The 24559-nt window shown below is 39.1% G+C and overlaps 1 protein-coding gene across 1 annotated transcript in view; it reads right to left on the bottom strand.

Annotated features, from left to right (window-relative positions):
• Positions 1-21214, bottom strand: part of LOC129094244 (arf-GAP with coiled-coil, ANK repeat and PH domain-containing protein 2-like) — a 49404-nt gene extending 28190 nt beyond the window's left edge. Inside the window, exons 1-5 of the mRNA XM_054602332.1 lie at positions 20812-21214; positions 6700-6757; positions 4138-4257; positions 3337-3390; positions 698-756 (exon numbers count right to left, since the gene is read on the bottom strand). Of these exons, the coding sequence (XP_054458307.1) occupies positions 698-756; positions 3337-3390; positions 4138-4257; positions 6700-6757; positions 20812-20864 (344 nt within the window). The 5' untranslated portion in view covers positions 20865-21214. The remainder of the gene's footprint in view (positions 1-697; positions 757-3336; positions 3391-4137; positions 4258-6699; positions 6758-20811) is intronic.
• Between the last annotated feature and the right edge of the window lie 3345 nt (positions 21215-24559).

Genomic DNA, 24559 nt, shown 5'->3' with positions numbered 1-24559 from the left:
AAGGAAGCCAAGTTATCTCTGGATATGAAGCAACACAACCATGGTCAGGCAACAGGAACACGCAAAGGTTAAAGGTGATTTCATAATTCATGGCCGGGGTGGAAATCCAAGAAGGTTAAAAAACATAATTACTTTGTAAAATGACTTGTTCAAGGTTTTAAGCCGTGTTTATTCTCTGTAAGTAAGGGCTGTACCGATTGTCTTGAGGAGGAGGACAGAGTTCTCAAACTCTGCGCCCAACGTCTGTTCTTTGGTGAGCTTAGTGCTTGAGTGCAGGAGGGTGGTGAGTAATAATGATGTTTCCCAGCCTTTTTTGAGAAGCATGGGTGCTGCTGATGTGGGTGTTAAGCCCTGGTTTACCAGGAGCAAAAGCCGCTAATCCTTATAATGAAATAAACCAGAACGCCCCAATGTTTCCTACAAGCAGTCTGGAATTCAGTGTTGTTTTAGGAGGCTTTGAACTGGGAGATATGAATGGAAAATAGTGTCATGTATACTAAGTAGGTAGTCCTTACATGCACAAGTAAGTTCAACTCATATACAGTTTGTCCAGGGTTCCTCATTAATACAAATCTAAATGTGCTGTAGCTTGTTCTCAAACAGAGATTAAAAAAAATGAGGCCATTCTTCAAAAGCTCAGATTGCCCAGAGATAAAAACCAGCTTCTTTAACCATCTTTTATTTAATTAATACTCACTCTTTGACAAACGTTTGAAGCTGGATCTTGATTGATCTCTGGGCCTGATCGAATAATATCTGTGAAGACAGAAGGAACAAATTCAGCGTTTAACATTCTTAAGGCACTTCTCTAAGAAAGCAGCAAAAAGCTGATACATGAATTCTCTTTCCAGGCCACAGGATGTTTTGCCGGTCAGCATTCAGCACCTCTGTTTAGGAGGATTTTTGTTAACATCATAGGGTGCAATTAGGAAGCTAAATTTACACAAACAAGCAGACTTTGTAAACTCCCCTCAAAAAGACAAACACGAGATATGGCGTGATTTGCTTATGCTTGGTTCTGAGTCATACTCTCATTAACCTGCATGCTTTTTCGAAAATGAACTACCAAGAAACAATGCTGAACAAACACTAAAATCTCTAAATAGAGCTTTAGGGTGATTTCATGGCCAGACAAGACAATATGAGCAGTGTGGCTGGAGGAGGCTACCAGTGACAAACAGATTGAGTACTGTGTTCGCGTGGATCATGTGCTGAAAGACCGCTGAGTGGCAAAATCTGTCAGCTGACGTGACCTCAGTTTCTACTGTTGAGTCACAGTTGCAGGCCTGCACTGTGGCTTCTGGAGGCTTTTAGGGGTCTAGTCAAGGAAGCTAATAAGAGGATTTGGTGAGAAAGGACTCCGTTGTTGAATCATGACAGACTGACCATCGCAGCTTTTTGGGACACTAGTAAAGAACACATGTAGATTCTCATTTAATCTGGGAATGTTACAGTCTGGCTTCAAGGTGGAACTTAGACTATCTGTAGAGGCCAGTTTAACTAAAAGGAGTCAAAACCTTTCAATGAAATGATACACATGTAATGATGTAATAAAATGTGAGATTTAGTACCTTAAGTGCTTTTACCTCATCGCAAAGAAAAAGTTTAATGCCACATTCAGCTTTAACAGCTACATGAATAATGTTAATTTAATGATCTTTGATTAATAAATATAAAAAAGCCCACAATTTCCTTGAGTTCAAGGGTAAGCCAAATTGCTTCATTTGTCTGATTAAAACAATGATAAATGGTCTGTTTATCTACTTATCTATTCAAAAATTAAATAATTCTGCTGTAAAAAAAAAAGCTTTTTTCTTTACCATTCTTGTGCTCCACTAAAAGTGGTATTTGTAGTTGAAATAAGAGCAGATGTAATAGTATCAATTAGGGAGGTGCAGAATAGGTATTTAGCACCGCAATATAATGGCGGCTTCATTAATGTTATCAGTTACAGTGGTATAGTCAAAATGGTTTCCACTAATTAAGCCTTTTAACTGATGTCTGACTGTTTATAATTCACATTCAAGTTGTTTAAATTCTTGATCTAAAAAAATTCATTTTAGTGACGCACATTCAGTGCTACAGTGTTAAGTTCCCATCCACAACCACAATGATCGTAAAGGTTCAATTCCCAGTAGCATTGCCCCCGGCTCGGTTGTTTGTTCTAACAAACATGTCTCACACAGTGAACATGTTATGCAGAGCTAATAGAAACAGGACATGACAGGGGAGATCAAGCAATACAACTTTACTGCGGAAAAAAAGCCTCTAGCTCGCCCTGTGCCTCCTTTCTGTGTTCAAGGGATTCTTAATGAGAGGACATTTCTGAATGGCACTTTCATTCCTACCAGAGACTGACAACCGAGGACGCTAACCAGGGAACTCTGGGAAAACGCCTAATCAGATCTGTCCTTCCGAGCTTGTAGTCCAGTTTAGTCCATATCAAGTGGTTGGACGTGGAGTGCGTTAGATGATCATGTTAAGCCAAAATAAATATTTATATTACTCTGTAGCTGTGAATGGCTCTTCTTGTAGTTCAGCTGTCTCAAGGACTCAAACCACATTGTAAAAGATTGTAGCGAGTGCCTTTAACCTATTTTACCAATCCTCTGCCCCACAGAGATGAGTGTTGGTGGTTGCGGTTGTAATATTATCATCAGGTAGGGAGGTGCAGAGTAGGTCTTTTATTTAACAGGATGCCAACCACATTGTAAAAGATTGACCACGACCAAGTTTTCCTCAGCAGCGCATGATTTATTCCAACAGATACCACAGATTCCACAACATGGGAGGCAGGGACTGGATTTTATGAGACAGAAATTAACTTTGGGGTATTTTTGTGACAAGAAATCCTAAAGCTAGTTTGACATTTAAGAACAGAGTCAAGAAAAAAAGGGAGTTTTAGCCATCTGACCCAAAAAGTTTCCCTTTAACCACTTTTTATAGAGGACAATGTTTGCACATTTTTATACTTGTATGAAATCCAACCTGGAAGCTGCGTGTTATAGCCACGTTCTTCCAATTCTGAATATCCCCATGAAAGCAGTTAAAAGGTAATGTCTTGCTCAAGGACGCCTGAACATTATTATTAAGCCTTTAAAAAGTTTTCTTGTACACTTTCTGCTTCCCTCTCAAACCAGTGGCCATCCTCTCACAGATTTAAAGTCTCTGTCTTGTAGTCTGCTGCTGTCCTTCCCAGAAGTAAATAAAACTTCTGACAGTCAGAGAGCTGTTCCAGACTGTCGGCCCGCCTGAGTTTTTTCATCACCCAACTGTGGCGAGGGGGAAAAATAAATAATGACAATATATCCAGTTTCCCATGCGGGGATAGCATACCGTGTGATAGTTGATCATCTCCTGCAGGCTCTCAGCAAATTTTGTGAGACTGGACTGTGGAGAGAAAAGGACAGCCATGTAAGCAGGCAGAGAGAGAAAATCACCATATAGTCATATAACAATAACACACAAACAAACAATGAATTAAAACAAGGCCTGAATAAAAACACAATAAGATGCAATACTCTACTGCACGCTACATCACAGATACAAACTCTTCTGTCAGACAGGTATGGCTGCAGATAAACTGTGGTCTTTTTGGAGACACAATAACACACTGGGAAGGAATTCTTTTGGCTGAGTTACTCCCTCCAAATACATGCAGTGGCTGAACTTCAAACCCAAGGGAGAGGCATTGAGGGAAATACACAAAGGCAGAGAGGAAGTGCTTGCCTCGCAGAATTCATGTGAGAAAACAAAACATCTGACCTCGACGAGACCCAGTGGACAGTGCAAGCTTTCACCAGGCCACATTTTTTTTAAAATTTAAATATAATCTGGTAATGTCATGGAAGGATTTAATCACGTTGCTCAAAAAAGACAAGAAGGATGTGCGTGCAAACGTAGAGGAAGTCTTCTTTATCTCTGGGAACCAGGAATAAGTCAGCCATGGTTTTACACTGTGGTGTATTTAACTATACTACTAGTTTTTTATTTTACTATTATTTAATAACTTTAAATGCTACACAATATACAAGATTTGTATACAATGTTAAAAGAGCCTTCCACAAAAACAATGTAATAGAACTGATGTCTGTGACTTTCTATGATACAGATCAAGCAAGGTTGTTTCTTGTTTACCTCGATGACCTCATCTTTGGTGGACTGCTGGGCTAGCTCCCGGATCCCGCTAACAAACTGCTTGTTGGCTGCATTGTAGGCCTTTCCAGCATCTATCATCCCAATACACAACTTCACCAACTAGAGAGAGGAAGAGAAAGAGGCAAATGCTTAGGGGTAAAAAGAGAAACATTTAGACAGAAGTGGAGAGAAGAAGATAAAACTTGAGTGAAGGAAATTAGAAGATGGTTGTTTCTTCAGCACATTCTCTCTAATTAACAACATTTGAAGTTTGCTGCTAAAAATGGATTCAGAAATTGTACATTTACTGGAACATATCAGTTCCTTGGTAATTAACAACAGGCCCTCCTTTCCCCTCTGACTCATTGGGGACGAAGATTATTCCAGGTTACGTAAACTCACAACAAATGTTGGCCGTTCTCCATCCACTCCTACACAGGAGATGACACAGAGCCTGAATGTGCCTCTGCAGCAAAAGCAAAAATGCTCATTTTAAGCAATTACCTAGATTACTGAGTTATTATATTCTAAAACTAATATGAAATATGTTTTTACTTCAGGAAAAACATATTTAAACAATTGGCATTGATATTTTGCAGCAAAATTCAAGTAACTAAGTAACTAATCTAAATAATGCGGTTTTCAAAATGTGGCATTTTATTTCAAAAACATAACACAGATATTGAATATATGAAAAAGAAAAGAATTCAGTTCCAGACCTATAACTGTCAAAGGTCAAAGGGTAAAAGGTCAATTGAACAGTGATCTGTAAGGTGCTGGTCTATTATGCAAACAAATAGTACATAACAGCAGGTCTTGACAAGGTGGATGCTAATCTTCTACCTTAACAAACATTAACATACTAATACCCAACCGCCAACACTAATCATCATAATCTGTATTTCCTAAGTGATCTCCTTTGCCTAACAGTTTTTTTTGTCTTCTTTCTGTCTGTCAGCCTCTAAAATATTCATACAGTTGAATCAGGACTTTTTCTAACAGTAATTACCATTCCCCTTTTATGAGTTTGAATTTCCAAATTAGAGGAACTTTGAACACCGCAATGGATGCTTTCATTACAAAAGAAATGAACCACAGGTCAACCATTTCTGACCTCAACCTTAACTGTAAGAAAATCCAAAGCCTCAGCTAAAAGATAACAGCAAACTACTGTTACAGTCTCCAATCTTTTGGGAAAATAGCCGTTTTAAGAGCAGATATGATATTGGCTCAGTTAGAAAAATCTGTTTACTTTTGGAAATATGGCTGTGTATGTACATGTCTGGGAGGTAGGAAGCTCAAAGGAAAAGTTGAACTTTGGTCTCTTTAGCCCCTTTCCACTCGACCCCGACCATTGACACGTACACACTCATAGTCACACACCCACACGCACCATCCCACCCTTACTTATGCACACAACAACACACACACACACACACACACACACACACACACACACACACACACACACACACACACACACACACACACACACACACACACACTCTCCAGCAGATCCTTCCTCTCCAAAGCAAGAGGGGAAGTGAGGCCGGGGCTGAGTCACAAAGGTGGTGTGAGGAGGAGGGTGGGACTCTTTAAGACTGTAAGTGCAGAAACAATGAACTGGGATCGTCCAAGCTCGAGGTCTCGCTCTCAGCTGGTGAACATACTCTCAGCTCTGAGGGGGGGGGATCCAGTGGGAAGAGGGATTGGTTTTCTATCAGGGTAACACACACAACTTCTGATTAAAACTAGTTTGTTTGTTTTATAAATGTGGTCTAGATAACTTAAGTAGATTGGCTGAGATGAACTGTGACGCAACTCACTAGGGGAGAAAATATAATCCTAACCAGCAACAGGAAACAATAGGGTTCCTGTGTGAAAGTTAGCCGTTACTTAGAAAGTCAGGCATAAACGAAAGAAGCTAAAACCCGTTCTGGACTAGCGTTCATGTTTAGCAAATTATACTATAGATGGCAAACAAAAGTTCATCATCTGTACTGTCATACTATGCGTAACAAATACTGTTGCTTTGACACCAGCTGCAACCGAAAACTCTTGCCTTGTTTTACCATCATGGTTTAGACCAAAAACAACACAAACCATATGGCGACCACAATGGTTTCTATCACTGGTCATGGCCAGAAAAGATTCCTTCATCATTTTTATGATTTTGATAAACAAAATGTCCTTGTTAGAAAAAAAAAAAAAAGATGTTTAAAGGCTCGTAAAGTGAATTAATCAGGTAAAGGTAAACCACCATTTGGCTGGCAGTTGATGTTAATTTCCCACCGCGTTGGCAATAAACAGACATGATCTGCTCCAACTTCAGAATTGTTGGTCATGATTTTCAGGAAACATAGAAGCGAATACTGTACTTAAGTGTAAAGGATGTGTTTCTTCAAATACTTCATACACACCCACACATTTCATTAAAGTGAAAGCGAGGTGCACAGTGTCTATATCAGAGTCTTATTTAAAGGCTGGTGGGATATACTGGGGACAGTTCGCACATTAGTACAAATGAACAACTAAGCAATGTTTTTCATGGGTGGCACTCACTTTGTCGAGCTTGGATTCCAACTCGCACACATCCCCCTCCACTTCTTCTATGGTAGCTCTGTGGAGAGAGAAAAAAAAAAAGCATTTGAAATCAACGGTTACAATGACTCAATACTATCAACTTCACTGACACTGAGAGGCATTCATAATCTAGATGATGAAGGGGAGATAAAAGACACTGCAAGGGAATCCTTATGTAAAGAATATTAACTCGCTCCGTCCCTCTTTGGGTGCATTTTGGTTTCCAGTTCTTGCTATGTTGTTACCACTTTCACATTTACCATATGTCCTGTATTCACTGTATACAGACCATAGACTCAATAGATGAGCTGGACGTAGTCACTGTGACATCATCCATTTGAATGTCGACCGCTGTTTTGAAGGCCCGAGTTTGGCATTTGGCCGTCATCATCTATGTTTTGGGTTTTTTGCAACCACAAGTGAAGGAGGTGGAGCTAAGTACAACCAAATTAGGAATAAGTATTTCTATGCACCAAAACGGTTGGAATTAACTTTCATGGACTGAAAACACACTATGAAAGGGTTAAAGTTGTTAGATGAAAATGCAGACAACTCCCAGATCAGACAATACAGAGGAAGCGACCTGTCAATCACAAGGTAGCCAGGCTAAGGCATACCCTAAATGGGACCATTATTTACTAAATGAGCATCACGCTGTATTGAATAAGACTTGAAACTATCGATTGAGACCAGAAACTCATGTTTATAATGTTAACTGTGATAAATCAAGTGAGAAGTATGGTCATTTTCTCAAAGACTTACTAGACTTTACAATCAGACTTCCTTTTGCAACCAGAGGAGTCGCCCCCTGCTTGCCATTTAAAATAATGCAAGTTCAAGGCACTCCGGCATTGGCTTCATTTTTTTAATCTTAAAATTAAGAAAATTTATTAACATATTTTACAATTTAAGGTATTTAATGTTCCAGATTCACTTAACAATCTAAGCCTGTCAGTGGCAAAAACAAGATTTTTTTTGGGATGTACTTTGATAGTGAGGAATTACAAAACAAAAATTGTTGTCCCCATGACTCACACAAAACATGGTAATAAAGGGTTAGCCTTTAAGTTAACCTTTAAGATGAATGAAAGCAACACACAGCAGCACAGGCATATAAAGCTTGCAACACTGCAATATTCCATGACATCATATCTTGATATTTTACCAGATTTCTGTGATCATGCTCTATGATTATGGGACAAATATTTGCCTGACTGTTATATCCTATATCAACATCTTAACCATTTAAATACAGGAGGTACTTCAAGTTAAATGTAACAATTCAATTTCACAAACAAGCCTATGTTCTACAATTATAGCCTCTGAAAAATGCAATACACGATAGCATACACATCTACGGTGTACTGACACAACCACACGCAGAAACACACACCATTAGAGGCAGCCAAACTGAGAGCTGCCATTTTGGGTAATGCCGCAGGGCTGGAACCAGGTCTGGCACTCTGCCCCTTAAAATGTGACAAAGCACAGCTTGGTTCTCCACAGGATCAACAGCCTCTAGCAAGTGAGTGCCACGACAGGGGAAGAAGACACTATCATCACAGGCTTGGTGAGCTAACCAGCACTCATTTTTGATAATAACGTATTCAGTTAGAAGCGTTACCGTGTGACCTTACGACAGTGGAGGACAAATAGCTTCTGATTAGTGGCTCTATTACTATGCACAGTAAATTCACAACAGAGGTAATACACAATAAATAGGCAACCACCAACTAACAAGGTTAGTCCAATAGAATCCAATACCCTACCAACAAATTCAATAATCTAATAACTACAACAACAATTACGATTTACACGCAGTTTGTGTTCACAGTACTATCCATTATTTATGTTGGAAACTTGAGCCATATTAAAAAGGTATTTGTGCTAATTTCCATCAGAAAAAGCTTGAGCAGCTTTCAACGCTCAAGGAATATAATATTCTGTGTCACCATCAGACTTAAAATAGAGAACTTGCAAAGACAACTGAGAACAGAGGAGATATATGAATTGTTGGCAGTTCTGAGGAAACATAAGATGTTTTTTATAAGATAACAATGGTTTTACTTGTCTGGCCAACTTCAGATCAAACTGGGCTGTATGTGGCCCATGAACTAAAATGAGTTGGACACCCCTTAGTAACATCCTACAGAAAAGGTGTGACTCTTAGATGATGCATTTTCCACATTTACAACAGTTTAGCAGTAATAATCTACAGAAGAAGTAGAGTAAGTTGACTCCACAATGGGAACACTGGAATGGTTTACATCTACTGGTGCAGTTGGAGCACTCTGTCCTGTTTCTGTTTAATTCTTGTAAAACTGAAAATCTAGACTTCAAGGTTATAATGCCGTTGCCCTCAGTGTAAAACACTGGATATAGAGTGTTAATTAATTTTTCCATGTAAGAAGATATCATGCAAGACTGAGAGTGTGAGAGTGAGTGTGTAGCATGGGTCAGTTTATAGCAAAGGGATTAACAGAGAAACCATGCAAAAGCAGCGGGGGGGCATTCACCCAACCCCTCCAGCTGTTTGTTCTTCCGTATGGTGTCACACTGACAGCTACCAACATCTGGTTGCTGTCAGGGAAAATCTAAAGGGTGACAGAGCCAGCTCGGTGCTTTACACAAGACGTACTGGAATCAAAGATTCCTGTGTTTTATTTCAAAGCCGGGATCATCAGAGTCCTGAACAACACAAGTAGAATTCAGATTTTAGTGTCACTTGACTCCATTAGTAGTCATCACTCCATTTACAGTTAATCCACCTATATCTTTTTCTTTAGCTTGGGGCAGCTAGACGGTTGTTGTCTTTTTATGAAGAAGGTCGTAAAGTAAAGTACTGCTTTAGATCAGTCAGATCAGAACATCTGAGGCAAAGTCTTCTTTTTTGTGGACTGAAAATTATCCGAGAGATTCTACATTTCCAATGCATTGGTCTTATTTACATGTGTGCTTCATATTTAAGCAACAATGCTGTGCAACCGTCAAGCATTTGAAAACACTCCTTCTACAGAACATAACTGATTCAAGCAGAAGATAGAAGTCTCTGCACTAAGGAAAAACAATATGTTTGATGAAGCCAAGATAAATGCTGATATTGGTGAAAACCCAACATCTGGCTGCATGGACGTCTGGCCTCAATGGGGCCAAGAACCCTTAAGTCCATGACCGAGACATAAAGCCTCACTCAATTCAGTAATGGGGCTCCATTGCTGAATCTGAGCTCAAACCTTGCTGGCTGGTTAATTGTTGGTTACCATGGTTGAAATTGATCCATTATGATGTTCACATGCTAGCTATGCTACCAGGAGAAGAAAAAAAACTTGGTGTTGCAGCTAAGTGTAGGTTAAATAAACAGAAAAGCATGCACAGTCAGCAACTTACTCAGCAAGGGGAAAGTAGAGCATGCCGGAACCCAGTGCCCAGGTCTGTCAAATATGTTTCATGCTGGTCCCTTAGGTGCTACACCTACACTGAATAAAGGATGTACTGTATGACAAAAATAACTTTACTCATCTTGTGTACTTTGAACAATATATACAAAAGTATACAAGAATACCATGAACTGGCATCAGTTTAATCAATGTATTATATCTTCTGTACTTTATAATGCAACAAACCTGGTTTACAAGAAAGGCCTGCAACATGGCAACTGTGTCACAGCGCATCATTGTAGGGTTATGACATTTTGTTAACACAAACATAGTGGAATGAACTAAAAGCTTAAGTAGATACGGAGGGGCAAAACAGGGTCAAAAGCAAAAAAGAGCTTGCCTCTTTCAGAGAGACATTAATCCTGGTCAAAAGCTAAAGAGCATTTTACAGGCCCTGTTTGCCTTTGTCAGTTGCTACAGGCAAAGTCCATTTCTTTTAATGAATCACCCACATGACTCTTCTGTTGAGAGGCTCTAGTGTCTGAGGATTTGGCCTATTCTTAAATGTTTCTACATTCATACGCTGGACATTTTGCTGGTATAAATGCAGTAATGACAGTAGTAAGTACAAGCTGCAATCCTTCGTTTTTTGCCAATTTTACCAGCAACCAGAGGACAGAGCCAAAGCTTTCACAGAGCAGCATGCCCCGGATTTGTATTCGCTGGAAGATTTGGGTGAGATCTTAAGAAAACCCATAAGGGGATAATTGCAAATGTAGGATGTGTAGGGATAATTAATATTAACCCTACACAAAAAAACACCACAAAATATCTTTAATAATCAATCAAATAAAAGCTTAATGATTGAGGATTTAAGCATGGGCGTGCTAATTCCTATGCAATTATCAATTTCTTTAAGAATACATGCTGTAAACAGATTATGTAATATTTTAAATCTAGGAATATTCTTTATTCACTCAGCAACGCCTGTCGCTTTGTCCTTGATTCAAGCACTTGTTCATATTTGCTCAGGTATAGCTGCTCAGGGGCAAACAAAAGGAGACATTTGGAGGGCAGCTCCAAAGATTTGAATGTGTAAAACTGAGGTTAATCGAAGGCAGGATGGCCCGGAAAAGGTCAGGCACCCTCAGCCATCTTTCCCTCGAAAAACAACCTAATGGTTTAGAAAAATGTATCCTGTGTCAGTCAGTCGCTCTTGGGCTTTCTATGCAACCACGAGAACATGACTATTTCCTTCTAATCTCGTAACATGAGCCTGCAGGGTGAACTTGTGAAAGTGCTGACAGAGGATAAGAAAAGGAGAGCCGTGGCAAAAGGAAAATCTGGGCCATTGCCTCACAGCTCTGACCTTGGTGCATGGCCAGCCTGAGTCTGGATAATGAGCAGCAGAAGAAAGCTGGAGAGAACGGGACACACAGACTTCTAATTCTTATTTTTTCACTTGAAAGTATGTGGTTTTAATACAGATTCCTAAAAAACATGAACCTCTTACACAACAAAAATAAATAAAAACTCCATATAAATATCCAAGGTGCAAATCACAAATACACAGTATATATATATACATATTATGGAGGGAGAGAAGACAAAGAGAGTGAATCCTTAGAAACACCAGCAGTCCTCAGTCAGCTGATATTGATACACTGACTGCTGACCAACACTCTTTCCATAGCTTCTCGCTGCTTGGCTGCGTAGTTGGTTTTAGTATTTTGTTCTCAATAAGGGCTATATGATTATGCTAGGGTTGTAAGTATCAGTCTGAAAAATGAATAGTCTGATACATATTTCCCATTTGGGGGTCACACATTTCATCTAAAATGTCTCTCCATATATTTAGAAAAATGTAGAAACTTAAGTGAATGGTGTTATGATAAACCAAAAGAAATTTCAAAAGAATAGCTGTGCATGGCCTTCATCCAGGACTGTATGAACATGGAGCAAGTTGGGCAATTTTCTTTATGGCTAGAGTACGTCAATAGTTTATTATACCTAGCTTCAGGCATATGGAATGTTATGAGAACACCAAAGTACACAGATTACACCATGTCATATGCATATTGAACTGTGAACTGCTGCTTAAGTTTATAAACTATAAATCTCTTGGTTATAAAAACATTTTATAATGTAAATGCTGTTACCCACAGATGTTCAAATACCAATATGTGCATTGGCACTCTACCCACCAAGTTACACAGAGCTAAAGGGTATATCTCACAATGTCCTTCAGTCATTGCACAAGGAAGCACATATAAAAAGGAGATCACATGGTTTACCTTAATCTCTTAATCCCAAATTCTCAAAATATTATAATGAAGAATGTAAACTACAGAATAGGGTTTTGCTCTCCGTTCATAAGCAGCTCTGAGAGGACTGCATCTAAATAATTATGTTAGGCACATTTGTGAGGATAAATCTTTGATTTTGATACAACAGAAAAAGTGCAACATCACTGAACCGCACTGAATTATTGATAATGTAAAAATCCAGAGTAAAAGCTTCATATTGATTCGCTTCAATTTGAGTGGAAATTCTGTCAGTCAAATCACTGCACTTTTTTTAAGATGCTTCATCATAAACAGAGTAATGGATGAGCAACGCTAGGCAGCTTGTAAACTTTACAAATGAAATCTGTCTTTGAAATGACCTCCACACAACACTAACAGTGATGGAAGTAGAGAAGGGTAAAGGAAACGGAGTGCTTCCCCGACGCTCTCAGCTCTGGTGCTGAATGTTAATGAAGACGATTGTCTCCTCGGCTGACAGCGCTGTCTGCAGCCCGGCAGGAGATACAATGAAACACGGTAGGCTGATATAGGTTTTAGGTGTGGGGGGCTGAAGCTCTGCAGGAGTACTGAACCATCACTAACTAGGCAAGGGAGTGATACATATTCCACGTTCTCTATATAGTGATACGGTGTGTCTCAAAAATGCATTATGGCGTCAATAAGCTTGCGTCTCACAACAGCACTGTGTGTGTGATAAAGAACTCTGGGTGATAAACAGACAGCCCGGATGATGCAGGTATTCTGCTCTCAGTGCCAAGAGCTTCTCGCCAAACATCTGATATCTGGTGTCTGCCATCTAAAAAGTGAGGAGGACTTTAATCAGTAGACAATCTCATCTCATTGCATTAAATAAACCAGACAGCAGTCATAAAATGTCACGAATCCTGGGAGTATTAAGTTTTATCAAACCAGCATCTCTTATTGTTTGTTCCACTATATTTTGTGTTTTATTAAACTAAGTCTGCTGATCGAATAGTGTTTCATGAGGTAAGTTTTGTATAGAGTTTTAGGGACCTGTTGTTCAGTTTTGTCAAACCAACAATATCAACTTGCGCAGTCAAATCTTATTGTGTTAAAGAAGTAAATGATTCAGAGTTCATGTGAGTATCTTTAGATATTTCCTGTGACTACAAAGTGTCTGGCTTTACTCATTCAGCACCAAAGAGAAATGATATTCACCACATTTGTTGGCCTTTACCGCTGAGAGAGGACTCTCTCAGTGAGTAACTTCCTGCAGAAAAGTAAAAGGAAACAGCAACATATGATTACTAGCTTTTTCACTAAATGGATCCTGGTCTAAGTGAGTCTGAAGCTGGGGCTAAATAAAGAGAGACGTGTGGTATGAATCACATGAAAAGAAAAAGAAGAAAAAGCTTTTCATGTAAACCACATCAGTGAAAAATAGTCATATTCAGCATCATCGGGGGAATGTTTGGGTCCTTTTTCTGCTTTAAGTTGAAGATGAAGCGAGGGGACACTGATCCACAATATATGCCGGACAGATGTCCACAATACTGTACGTCCAGAAGAGAAGTCAGCTATGGATTATATTGTTCTGGTAAATAAAATTGAACTTTTAATATAATTAGCCGTCACTATTTGAATCAGTCACTTTTTACATTATTATACAGTACCAGTCAAAAGTTTGGACACACCTTCTCATTCAACGGTTTTTCTTTATTTTAATTTTTTTCTACATTGTAGACTAATATTGAAGACATCCAAACTATGAATGAACACATATGGAATTGTGGTAAACAAACAAATGCTCAACAAACCAGAATATGTTTTATATTTTAGATTCTTCAAAGTAGTTGAGTGAGAAGGTGTGTCCAAACTTTTGACTGGTACTGTACATCGGCCTAGTTACCCATCAAGAGCTTTCCACATTACTTTTTGGCAGCAAACAAATCTAATCAGCTCTAGATCACATTATGATTTTAAGTAATTGGGAAAAATGCAGTTTAAGTCTGATTAAACCAGTTATCAGTCTTATCTTAATTTGAGTTCACTCACAGGGATTTGTTTTTGATCTTTTAATTTTAAAAGTTTTAAAAAATTGTCAAAAACAGTGAAAAATGCTGATCACAATAATCCCAAAGAGACATCTTTAAATTGCTTGCTTTCCTCCACGAACAGTGAAAAAACTAAAACTAAAAGTCAATTTTCAAGAAAAAAAAATCAGATTTTCACATTTGAGAAGCTTATGTTTGGAATATTTAAATTGTAATATATTATCAAAGAAATAAACGTAATAGGCACCGTATATACGTACTGTAGATCAGAACACAACCCCTTAAATTATGAAGGGAAGACACAATGGTGCCAACACATACAGGGTTTCCCGGGAATCCACTAAAATCTATGTGTGTGTTGTTACCCTTAAGTAAACAAACATCTCCATAAAATGGTGTTATTTTAGACTGTGACTAAAGTTGTAACACTGCCAACAACCAGCTAGCACCAACAACAGAAACGGACAAAGCCTTAGATCCTTTCTCTGCTACTCAACCTCCACCTCTCCTTGAGCTCTGACTACATGGTAACATCCTCTATAAAAACAGAGACACTTAATTCTTTCGCAGTGATTCAGCGACCATGAACCAAAACAAAGAGCGCCGCCTCTTTGGCACTGTGGGGGCCCGCCGGGCTGCGCACACTCTGCATGCAGGAGTGAGGTAGTCGAACAGGTTTGTCATTCACGCTGCAAACACAAAAGAGTCCTCTGTGGGCCTGTGGCACAGACCTCGGCACTTCAAAAAGACATACACCGACACTCCAAGGCCATCTGCTAGTTGCATATTTTCACTATCCTCAAATTTGGAAGATACATTTCCAAATGCAGATGTCCAGCGCTCCGGGAATTGGTCTGACTGGAAATCAGTTTCGAGTTGACAACATCTGCATTTTCTTTCATTTTGTCTGAACCAAAAGGTAAATCGATTAATCAAGATAATAATGGGCAGATTAACCCATAAGGAAAATAATCGTCAATTGCAGCCATAATGTCAAAAACATATGTTGCTCCGGTCCCAAACTGAGTCATTTAACGTTAAGTATCTGCCAACATAGAGCCTAATTCCATATTTATATTTTCCTACAGCTCCAAACTCCAGTATAAGCTCAAAGCAGGCTTACTTTCAAAATGACTATAACTAATCCAATTAAGATATGTCTGACAGCCGAATAGTTACGCCTCACAACTTCCCTTTGATGTTTTCTGATTGTATTTCGTATAGCCTCATGTCCTGTGGTGTTCTGCCATCTCTTCTTTCATTTGGTGCCTCTGCCTTCAATGATGTTTTAATGTATAGAAAGAAGATTACACATGGGGTTCGCTTTTTTGTTCGTTTGTCATTTACATTATTGTGTCATGTGAAGCAATGAATAAAGTTTATTCCTCTGGACTGTAATGACAGTGGTGGTAGCAGTAACCGATTCACCATCAACACTTTGAATCTGTTACTGTGGATGGAAATGTGACGGATGGGGTGAGCTTCAGTGGCGTGACGTAGATCCTGTAATTGTTAGACAGAGAGGGGTTGGACTATGAAAGGAGGGGGGGGTCCCGCTGTGGTAAAAACCCACCATTAAACACACAAGCTTCAACATCAACAAGATGAGGTCATTACTTAAAGATAAACAGTTGCACTCTTAGGGAAGTTCTGCTAGTTGTTGTAATGACAATAACATTTAAGCCAATTTCGTTTGACTTCCTCAGCCTCCCTGTGTCTTACATAAATTGTAAGAAGTAAACAGACTAAGGAGTGACGCAATCTAAAGATTAAGGAGTGATCAAACAATGAAGAGCAGGAGAAACCACTTTGACAGCATTAAAAGGGAGCCAACTAACTATTATTTTGATTATCCAATAATCTACTGCATACGTTCATAATTTTGTAATACATCGATTGGCCTACAAATTTCACAAGTTGTTGGAAAAATGACACTTTCTAACAGTCTGTTTTATGCGCTTTGCTGCCCCATACTTACTGAAATACAACGGAGTCAAGCCCTACCAATACAGCAGAGGTGCAGTCAGTCATCCCATTTCATTAGCTGTTAATGGCCTTCATTAATTACCATTAAAAGAAAACGAACCGCAGCACAATTAAATCAAACTTCAACAAGCTCAGCATGTTAACAAGCCTTCAGCTGGACTCCCATGGGAAACTCTTCAGGGACTCTCCCAGTACCGAGCTCCTCATCAGGCTGTGGCTTTCTGTATTACAGAACACTGCCAGTTATCTGCCAGCACTACAGCTGCAGTCAATGACTCAGGGGGAAACTGCAACCGGGGGCTGTTCGACCAATGACTTCATCCCCTTGCACTCCGCTGAGCTCAGAATCAGCACAACCAATCAGGAGCAAGCAATTATGTTATCATGAGAAGCGGGTGAAGAAAGCGAAGAAGGGTGCTGTTTATTACAGAAACTAGCTCGCTTTTGGGCTGTTCACGTCTACTCGGGATAACAACAAATCCATTCTACTCTTGTGGTGTTTTATTTCCCAATCTCTTGGTATTATGCTCACTTGTGCGGTCTATTTAGAATCAGATGTTGTAACATTTCAGGTACACAGAGCTTTGGTCAACAGTCATCATTGTTGTTCTTAGTCATCCAATGCCAACAACATACTGCTAATTTAATATAAAAAAACACATTGCAAAAATGTGGGACTTTGCAGGATAAGAAAATCGTATTAAATGTGTCAAATATTTACTTCTACACATGTGGGGAGAAAAGCAACAGCCCACTGAAGGGAATTTTCAACTCTCATAGATGATGAGGATCCAGGAGAGACTGAGTCTAATGTCTATCCTCAAGTGGAAAACTAGGCTACCAGGGTTGACTGCCAAAAATACATTTATTTTTGTTTCACTAGTGCATCTCACCTCCAGGCTGAAAGCAAGAAAGCTTCCAAACTCAAATGAAGATGAGAGCAAAAAAAAAAATATGATATATATATATATATATATATATATATATATATATATATATATATATATATATATATAGGGTGTGCCAAATTACCACTTGAAAACAACCCTCTCCACATTTGGGGGCTCCATATTCTCTGGCACAAAGTTGAAAGCAAACACCAAAATGGAAACAGATGTTGAGCGAGTGAGAGCTGCTCTGCAAACTGGTGTCTATATCCGTGTTTTCATCCATTCTCTCCTTCTCTCGCTCGTTATGTCCTCTTCTCTGGCCAAACATAACATGTGGGGGATGGAAAAAACAAGAGTGAAGCGACAGTGGTCGAGGTGGAAAACTGTGCTGTGAGGATCAGTCCCAACCCATCTGGATGAACCCACAGTGGACTTGCATTCAGGAAAAGTTGAGAGATGACTCTTGTAAAAGACAAAGGGCACTAAAAATATAGATAGAGGTTGGGCAAGCTGGACTCCTGACTGCAGAGGATCATGGGAAATGGCTTCCAATCACACTTACATGATAAAACACAGAACGGAAATCCATAATTTGATATTCAGGTTGGGCAAAAGTCTAATGTTTGTTATCCTTAAAACAAGTATGAAGGAAATGAGGTTTGTCTCTCACATGCAACTTAATGCAGTGAGTTTAAAATACTGGACAGAACTGGAGTTTGTTTAGGAAAAATCATCTGAACCATATTTCCCCGACAGAACCTACATTTGTGAACTGAAGTTAAATATAGAAACTATAACATATATTTACTTTTGCTTGAGAGGCAGAGGAGTCTAGTGTTGGGCAGAAAAATAGTCGGACTGACTATGGAGCATGTGGGAGAATAGGCCTACATGTTGAGAGAATACATGTCATTGGGAGCTAGACACTGTTAGGGACAGGAGCAAATGACATTTGCGGAGACAAAACATGATCTACTGTATTTAAGAGCTGTAAAAATAGATTATTTCATTATCAATTAATCTGCCAATTAATGTCTTGAGTAACTGTTCTGTAAATGTCAGAAAATAGTGAAAAATACTGATGACAATTTTCTGAAACCCTAGTGTTTCAATCGCTATATTCTTCCAAACAAACAGTTCAAAAACCAAAGATAGTCAGTTTATGATAGCAAAACACTAAAAGACTCTGCTAATCCTCAAAATTGAGGAAATGGAACTCTCTCAAACGTTTTGAGGTATTTGCTTTAAAATTTGATTATCTAAATATTTGCTACTGAATTCTCTATCAATCAAGTAAAGATTAATAAACACATTGTTAAGTTTTAAGTTGTTTACAATAATACAGATACAGTTAGCTGCAATTACAGTTTATTTAAAGGCAATGTTTTCATTAATATAGTAAATTACAGGCTGAACAGGTGGGGCCATGCTGGAATAATGTCAAGAAATCCAATTAAAGGATAAGAATGATAAAGGTGTAAACCATACAGATTTTGGAGCTGGCCGTCGTTCATTCAAGTCTTGTACACAAATGATCGACTTTCAATAGGGAGGAAGGGTAATATTAAGTCTTTGAAAAAAAGGTTTCAATTATGGACTCAATGGTTAAAGGTTTCGGTTTCATACGAACAATGTATGTTCACCACATCCTCTGTCTGCGGTCCGCCCGGCTGAAGTAGTTTCCTTGTTTTGTGGATAAACTGTATATCACTGACAGTGGAGTGCGTATGGAGATGATGATGATGATGATGATGATGATGATGATGATGATGATGATGCAAAGAAGGAAAGAAAGAAAGCTCAACTAGAACTGCCTCAAAGAGAAACTAGACCTATCAGATTGCTTGACTGAACATACATTTATAAAACTACAATGATGACTGAGGTCCTGATACCGAAGCATTCCTGGTGATGCACAGGGATGTAAGTCACATGAGTTTTAGTCCAGCCAAATTCAAGTAACACGGCTGACGGGGACGTTTCCCTGTATTCAAACCTCAGAATGTTAACATCTGGTCCTCGTTTTTTGTGGGAGAGAGGATGTTGCAGCATTAGTGGAGGGGAGCTGAGGGAGGAAGGAGGCGCTTTCTCAAATCTCTGGAAAACGCAAAGTGAGTGGGGAGGAAGTTGACAGCAAACAGAACATTTTCACAGCTTTTAAGCTCGCTGAATTGAAAAAAAAAAAAAAAAAAAAAAAAAGCTGCTGTGATGATGTTAGAAGCGACACTGCTGCCAGGAATACATCACATAAACACCCACCACCTGACAAAACGGCTGAAGAGCTCGTTTACAGTTTTAAGTGGACCATTATTCACTTCATGCAAATTTTTAAAATGGATGATGAGTTTAGAGATGTTCCACCCAATGTGGCTAGTGGGAGATGATGTGTAAGCCCTATACTGCCTAAACGATTAATGAGTGGTCAATCCACAGAAAAGCAATAAGCAACTTTATCACTTAATTTATTTATTTTAAGCAAAAAAAGCACTGGTTTCATCTTCTTAAATGTGACATTTAACTGGGTCTTCAACTATATTAATCTTTATTGTTTAGGGTTGTTGGACTTAAACAATGTTTAAAATCGGGCTTTTGGGGAAACTTTTGGGCAATCTTGTTTTACCATCTGCTGACATTTGTCCTGACCTGCCAATAAAAGGCCAAGAAGAGTGTTTCATTTCACTAAAAGGGGCAGGAGGACAATTCAATATAATGATTTATGTTCTTTTCAATATAATCATTTCATAATAAAATGATATGTTAGAGATATTGCAATACACCATTGCGTCGCCTGAATTAATAAAAGGCAAGAACATGGTTAGTCAAATTTCTCAGAAAGTCAAATCAAACACCTTTAATCCCACTGTAACCTTAACATTACCTTATATTTGTAAATGTCCCCGCTGTGGGACTAATAAAGGATTATCTTATCTTATCTTATCTTATTTGTGTGCATGCATGTAAACATAGTGTTTAACTGGAAATACTATTCTTTTTTTCCCTTTTTTTGTAACTTCACTTGAGACTGTTATGACCATTTAGCAATAACTTTCTTAAATCCAGATAATTAAGAAAGTTTAACCCATAAAGTCGGGCCATACACTCTCATACTGTATTCTTGACATTTTAAAAAACACAGACTGTGTCCTCTGGCATTCATATTTAATATATATTCCTATTTTACATAATTTATATGTATACACACATAAAAACAAGCCCTAGGGCAGCTTGCTCCTGCTCATATGTGCTCGTCTCCCCGGTCAGAGGGTTTATGTTTGGTTTCCTAACCCCATCATGAGCCTCTCCGGCTGGCTCCAGCTTTTCTGAAGAGACACAAATAGAACCAGTGGCATGCAGCAAACAGCTCGCTAGTCACTGCTCAACAGCTCTGGTTAGCAGGCAGCTAAGTTGACTGATCCTTTACCACACACACACACACACACACACACGCACACACACACTGTTATGAATCAATAACCCACTAAACCGGGACACAAAAATCCCGCTGGTCCACACTCACCTGAACCTGGGAGAGTCCTTCAAGCACTCCTCGAAATCCACAGTTATCTTCATGTTTGAAACCCTGCAGACTTGCGCCTCTCTTTGATTTAAAGGCAGTAATCCAGGCTGAGTCCTTTTCCGGCTGATTAGCTCGTTTGCTTACGTCACTGTGCGTGCGTCCGTCCGTCCGTGCGTCCGTCCGGCTCCACTCTGTCACTGCTCCGCTAAGCCAGCTAGCCTCACAGGCCAAGCAGCTCCGATGGGCAAGAAAACCTCGTGGCGGATGCGAGCATAAACGACCGTATGTTGATATATAATTGCCCCCCCTCCCCACCACCACCAAAAACACGCTACAACAAAACTATTTCAGTGCAGAGAGCAGAGAAGTGTCGTCCGGTAGTCTGGTCATAGCAGCCAGAGGGAGAGGAGTGTGTGTGTGTGTGTGTGCGTGTTTTCTGTTCCCAACCAACACTACTGCCTCACACAAAGATCGTCTATTCTGGGGGAAATGATGGATCACTATGAGGAGGTGGGATGTGCACGCTTTCTGCAATCCTGGGAGTGGAGTAGAGTGGCTGTCACTATCAATATATAGATATACAGTACCAGTCAAAAGTTTGGACACACCTTCTCATTCAATGGTTTTTCTTTATTTTTATTTTTTTCTACATTGTAAGATTAATATTGAAGACATCCAAACTATGAAGGAACACGTGGAATTGTGTGGTAAACAAACAAATGCTCAACAAACCAGAATATGTTTTATATTTTAGATTCTTCAAAGTAGTTGAATGAAGTAGTTAAATATTTCATACCATATGTATTTTCTTTTTATATTCGTTATAGTATTGTGCTTTTTTAAAATATTATATAGGTGGAGGCTTCAAATAAGCCCAGTGGGCTTTCTGCCTCTTACTATGAAGATAAGAGATAAGATAAGATAAGATAATCCTTTAGTAGTCCCGCAGCGAGGACATTTGCAGGATTACAGCATCATAGGGTAAAGTGCACACAAGAGACATAGTAAAAGAAAGACAAGATAAAAATAAAATGAAATAAAAAACAAGTATTATAAATAAACAAAAAAACAAAACATAACATTGATAAATGACTCCTCCAATGAATCGCCACCTTATCGTGGTGGAGGGGTTTGTGTGCCCCAGTGATCCTGAGAGCTGTGTTGTCGGGGGCAATAGCTCCTGGTAGGGTCTCCCAAGGCAAAGTGGTCTCAGGGGAGGGGTCAGACTAAGAGCGATTCACAAAACCTCAATGAATCGGACGATGCAAGGTAGTGGCACCTCGCCCGGAATAGGGAAACCGGGGCTCCCTCCTGGAGCCAGACCCGGTAGGGGAGCTCGCCGGCAAGCGTCTGGTGGCCGGGCCTTGGCACATGGGGCCCAGCCGGGCCCAGCCCGAAAAAGCTACATCGTGCCACCACCCTGTGGGCCCACCACCCGCAGGGATAGGCATTGGGGTCGGGTGCAATGTGAGCTGGGCGGCAGGCTGGGGCGGGAACCTGGGCGTGCTGACCCCTGGCATCACAGACTGGCTCTAGGGACGTGGAATGTCACCTCTCTGGCGGGGAAGGAACCGGAGCTGGTGCGGGAGGTGGAACGCTACCAACTACATATAGTTGGGCTCACCTCCACGCATAGAAAAACCATTCAATGAGAAGGTGTGTCCAAGCTTTTGACTGGTACTGTAATACAAAGTAATATTGAGAACAATGATAAAAATGTGAAAAAGGGGGAAAACATAAAGGACCAGCAATTGGCTATGAATATTAACTCTTATTGAAAAATAAAGGAGCAGCATCTTCCAGAATTGATCAGAAAAGCCCTTTAACCTAAATCTGATTTCTTTCCAATTTAAGGAAATAAAGATAAATCCTGTAATCCATTGCTAGCAAAGTGACAAAACCTAAAGATTTTGGCAGAGTGGCCGAGTGGCAGAGTTAACATGGGAAATTGTGTGGTGTATTTTAACATATGTTTCTGTATTTCATCATGTTCAGTTATCTTCAGTTGTGTTCTGTGTTTCACCTTCTTTACCTGTTTGGAGGACAGATTTCATTTTAAGGACAAAGATGTTAAGGAGAAGTTGAATAATTATTCTTGTGGAAAATGAACAAAACCTGTGTTTGAACATTTAACTGCTCTGTGTAAGATGTACAGTACCAGTCAAAGGTTTGGACACACCTTCTCATTGAATGGTTTTCCTTTATTTTTATTTTTATTTTTTCTACATTGTAGATTAATATTGAAGACATCCAAACTATGAAGGAACACATATGGAATTATGTGGTAAACAAACAAATGCTCAACAAACCAGAATATGTTTTATATTTTAGATTCTTCAAAGTAGTTGAATGAGAAGGTGTGTCCAAACTTTTGACTGGTACTGTATGTATGAAATATGTATTATTACAACAACATAATACATCCATACTTTGCAACCTGGTGAAAAATGATGTCAACACTTCTAAAAGAGACGAAAACTAAGCAAAGTGATGCCTCTGTGTTTTTCTACACGATCTTTGTGTCAGTTGACAGACGCCTCAGGACGGACTCCTCCTTTCTTACTACACTGAACCTTATAGTTTAGATTTAATAACTCCTCAATTACTAAAACTAAAACTTTAACTAGACGAGTAGGTGAGACATTTGACATGTTTCCAAATACCTCGTCCACTTGCGTTAAAACGCTGCTTTGCAGTTGAATGAAACACTAGAATATGCTTTCATTCTCAGCAGTAAACCCACTCAACACCAAACATGAAGGATAATCCCTGTACGGACACGGTTCCTGGTTTGATCCTATTAGAATGACTAGAAAACCAACGGGAATGACAGATGCATTGTGTAACGGCGCCGTCTGGTGGTTAGAGAGGGGTACTGTCAGTTCAAAGATTAACTCAACTTGGGTGTGTATGGAAATCTATATATACTTTTTTTAATGCAATGTCCAAACTCACTGGACGTGGACTGATTGTGTGAGTGTAACATTATCACCTGTTTTTACTTCAGTACCTTATACTTGTACAAGTAATTTTGAGGTAGAATACTGGCACTTAATAACATTTAAGTGATCTTTATTTCTATTCATTTCTATTAAAGACCACAAATATTCTTATATATATATTTTTTTTCTATCTGTTAGAGAGCCAGTCTCCATTCATTCCCATAATAGTATGCAAAACAACAAGCAGAGGCTTGAAGCATTTTTAACGTATAGTAACCAGTGCAGAGTATATCATCTGGTTTTATGGATGACACAGTTACTTGTTTGTTATTAACCTTAGTGACCTTGTTGTGATGGAAAACACAACATCTTTTGCAAATTAATTTCAATACTTTGTAAAGGGATGAAGTTTGCAAAAACACATTTGAGTTAAAGTCAAACTCAATGAAATGTTTTAATGGTGCATATTACTATTATGTAATGTTACTTTTCTTAAAAAAAAAAACAACAACTTTTTTGAATCACTACCAAAATAGATGAGAAATTGGATAAAACATCTGGATCAAGTGGGTCAAGTTCACTTTCAGTAGCTTGTGATTTTTGTCAATGAATAACAAGAGAAAAGGAGAAGAAGAAAAAAACCGTTATCAAAGCAATAAAAAAACAACCTTTGTTGTTTGTGTGAGGAGGAAAACTGTAACTCCAGTCCTTCAGAGGATTTAATCAGACTGTCACAGACTGATTTTCTGCATCATTCAACTTTTAGGCATCTGACTCTTCAGATCAATCAAAGGCCACAACAGATA

Source organism: Anoplopoma fimbria, chromosome 8 (assembly GCF_027596085.1).
Source record: "Anoplopoma fimbria isolate UVic2021 breed Golden Eagle Sablefish chromosome 8, Afim_UVic_2022, whole genome shotgun sequence".
In the NCBI taxonomy this organism is placed as follows: domain Eukaryota; kingdom Metazoa; phylum Chordata; class Actinopteri; order Perciformes; family Anoplopomatidae; genus Anoplopoma; species Anoplopoma fimbria.
The sequence above is the reverse complement of the archived record's forward strand: the minus strand, read 5'-3'. Positions and strand labels throughout refer to the sequence as shown.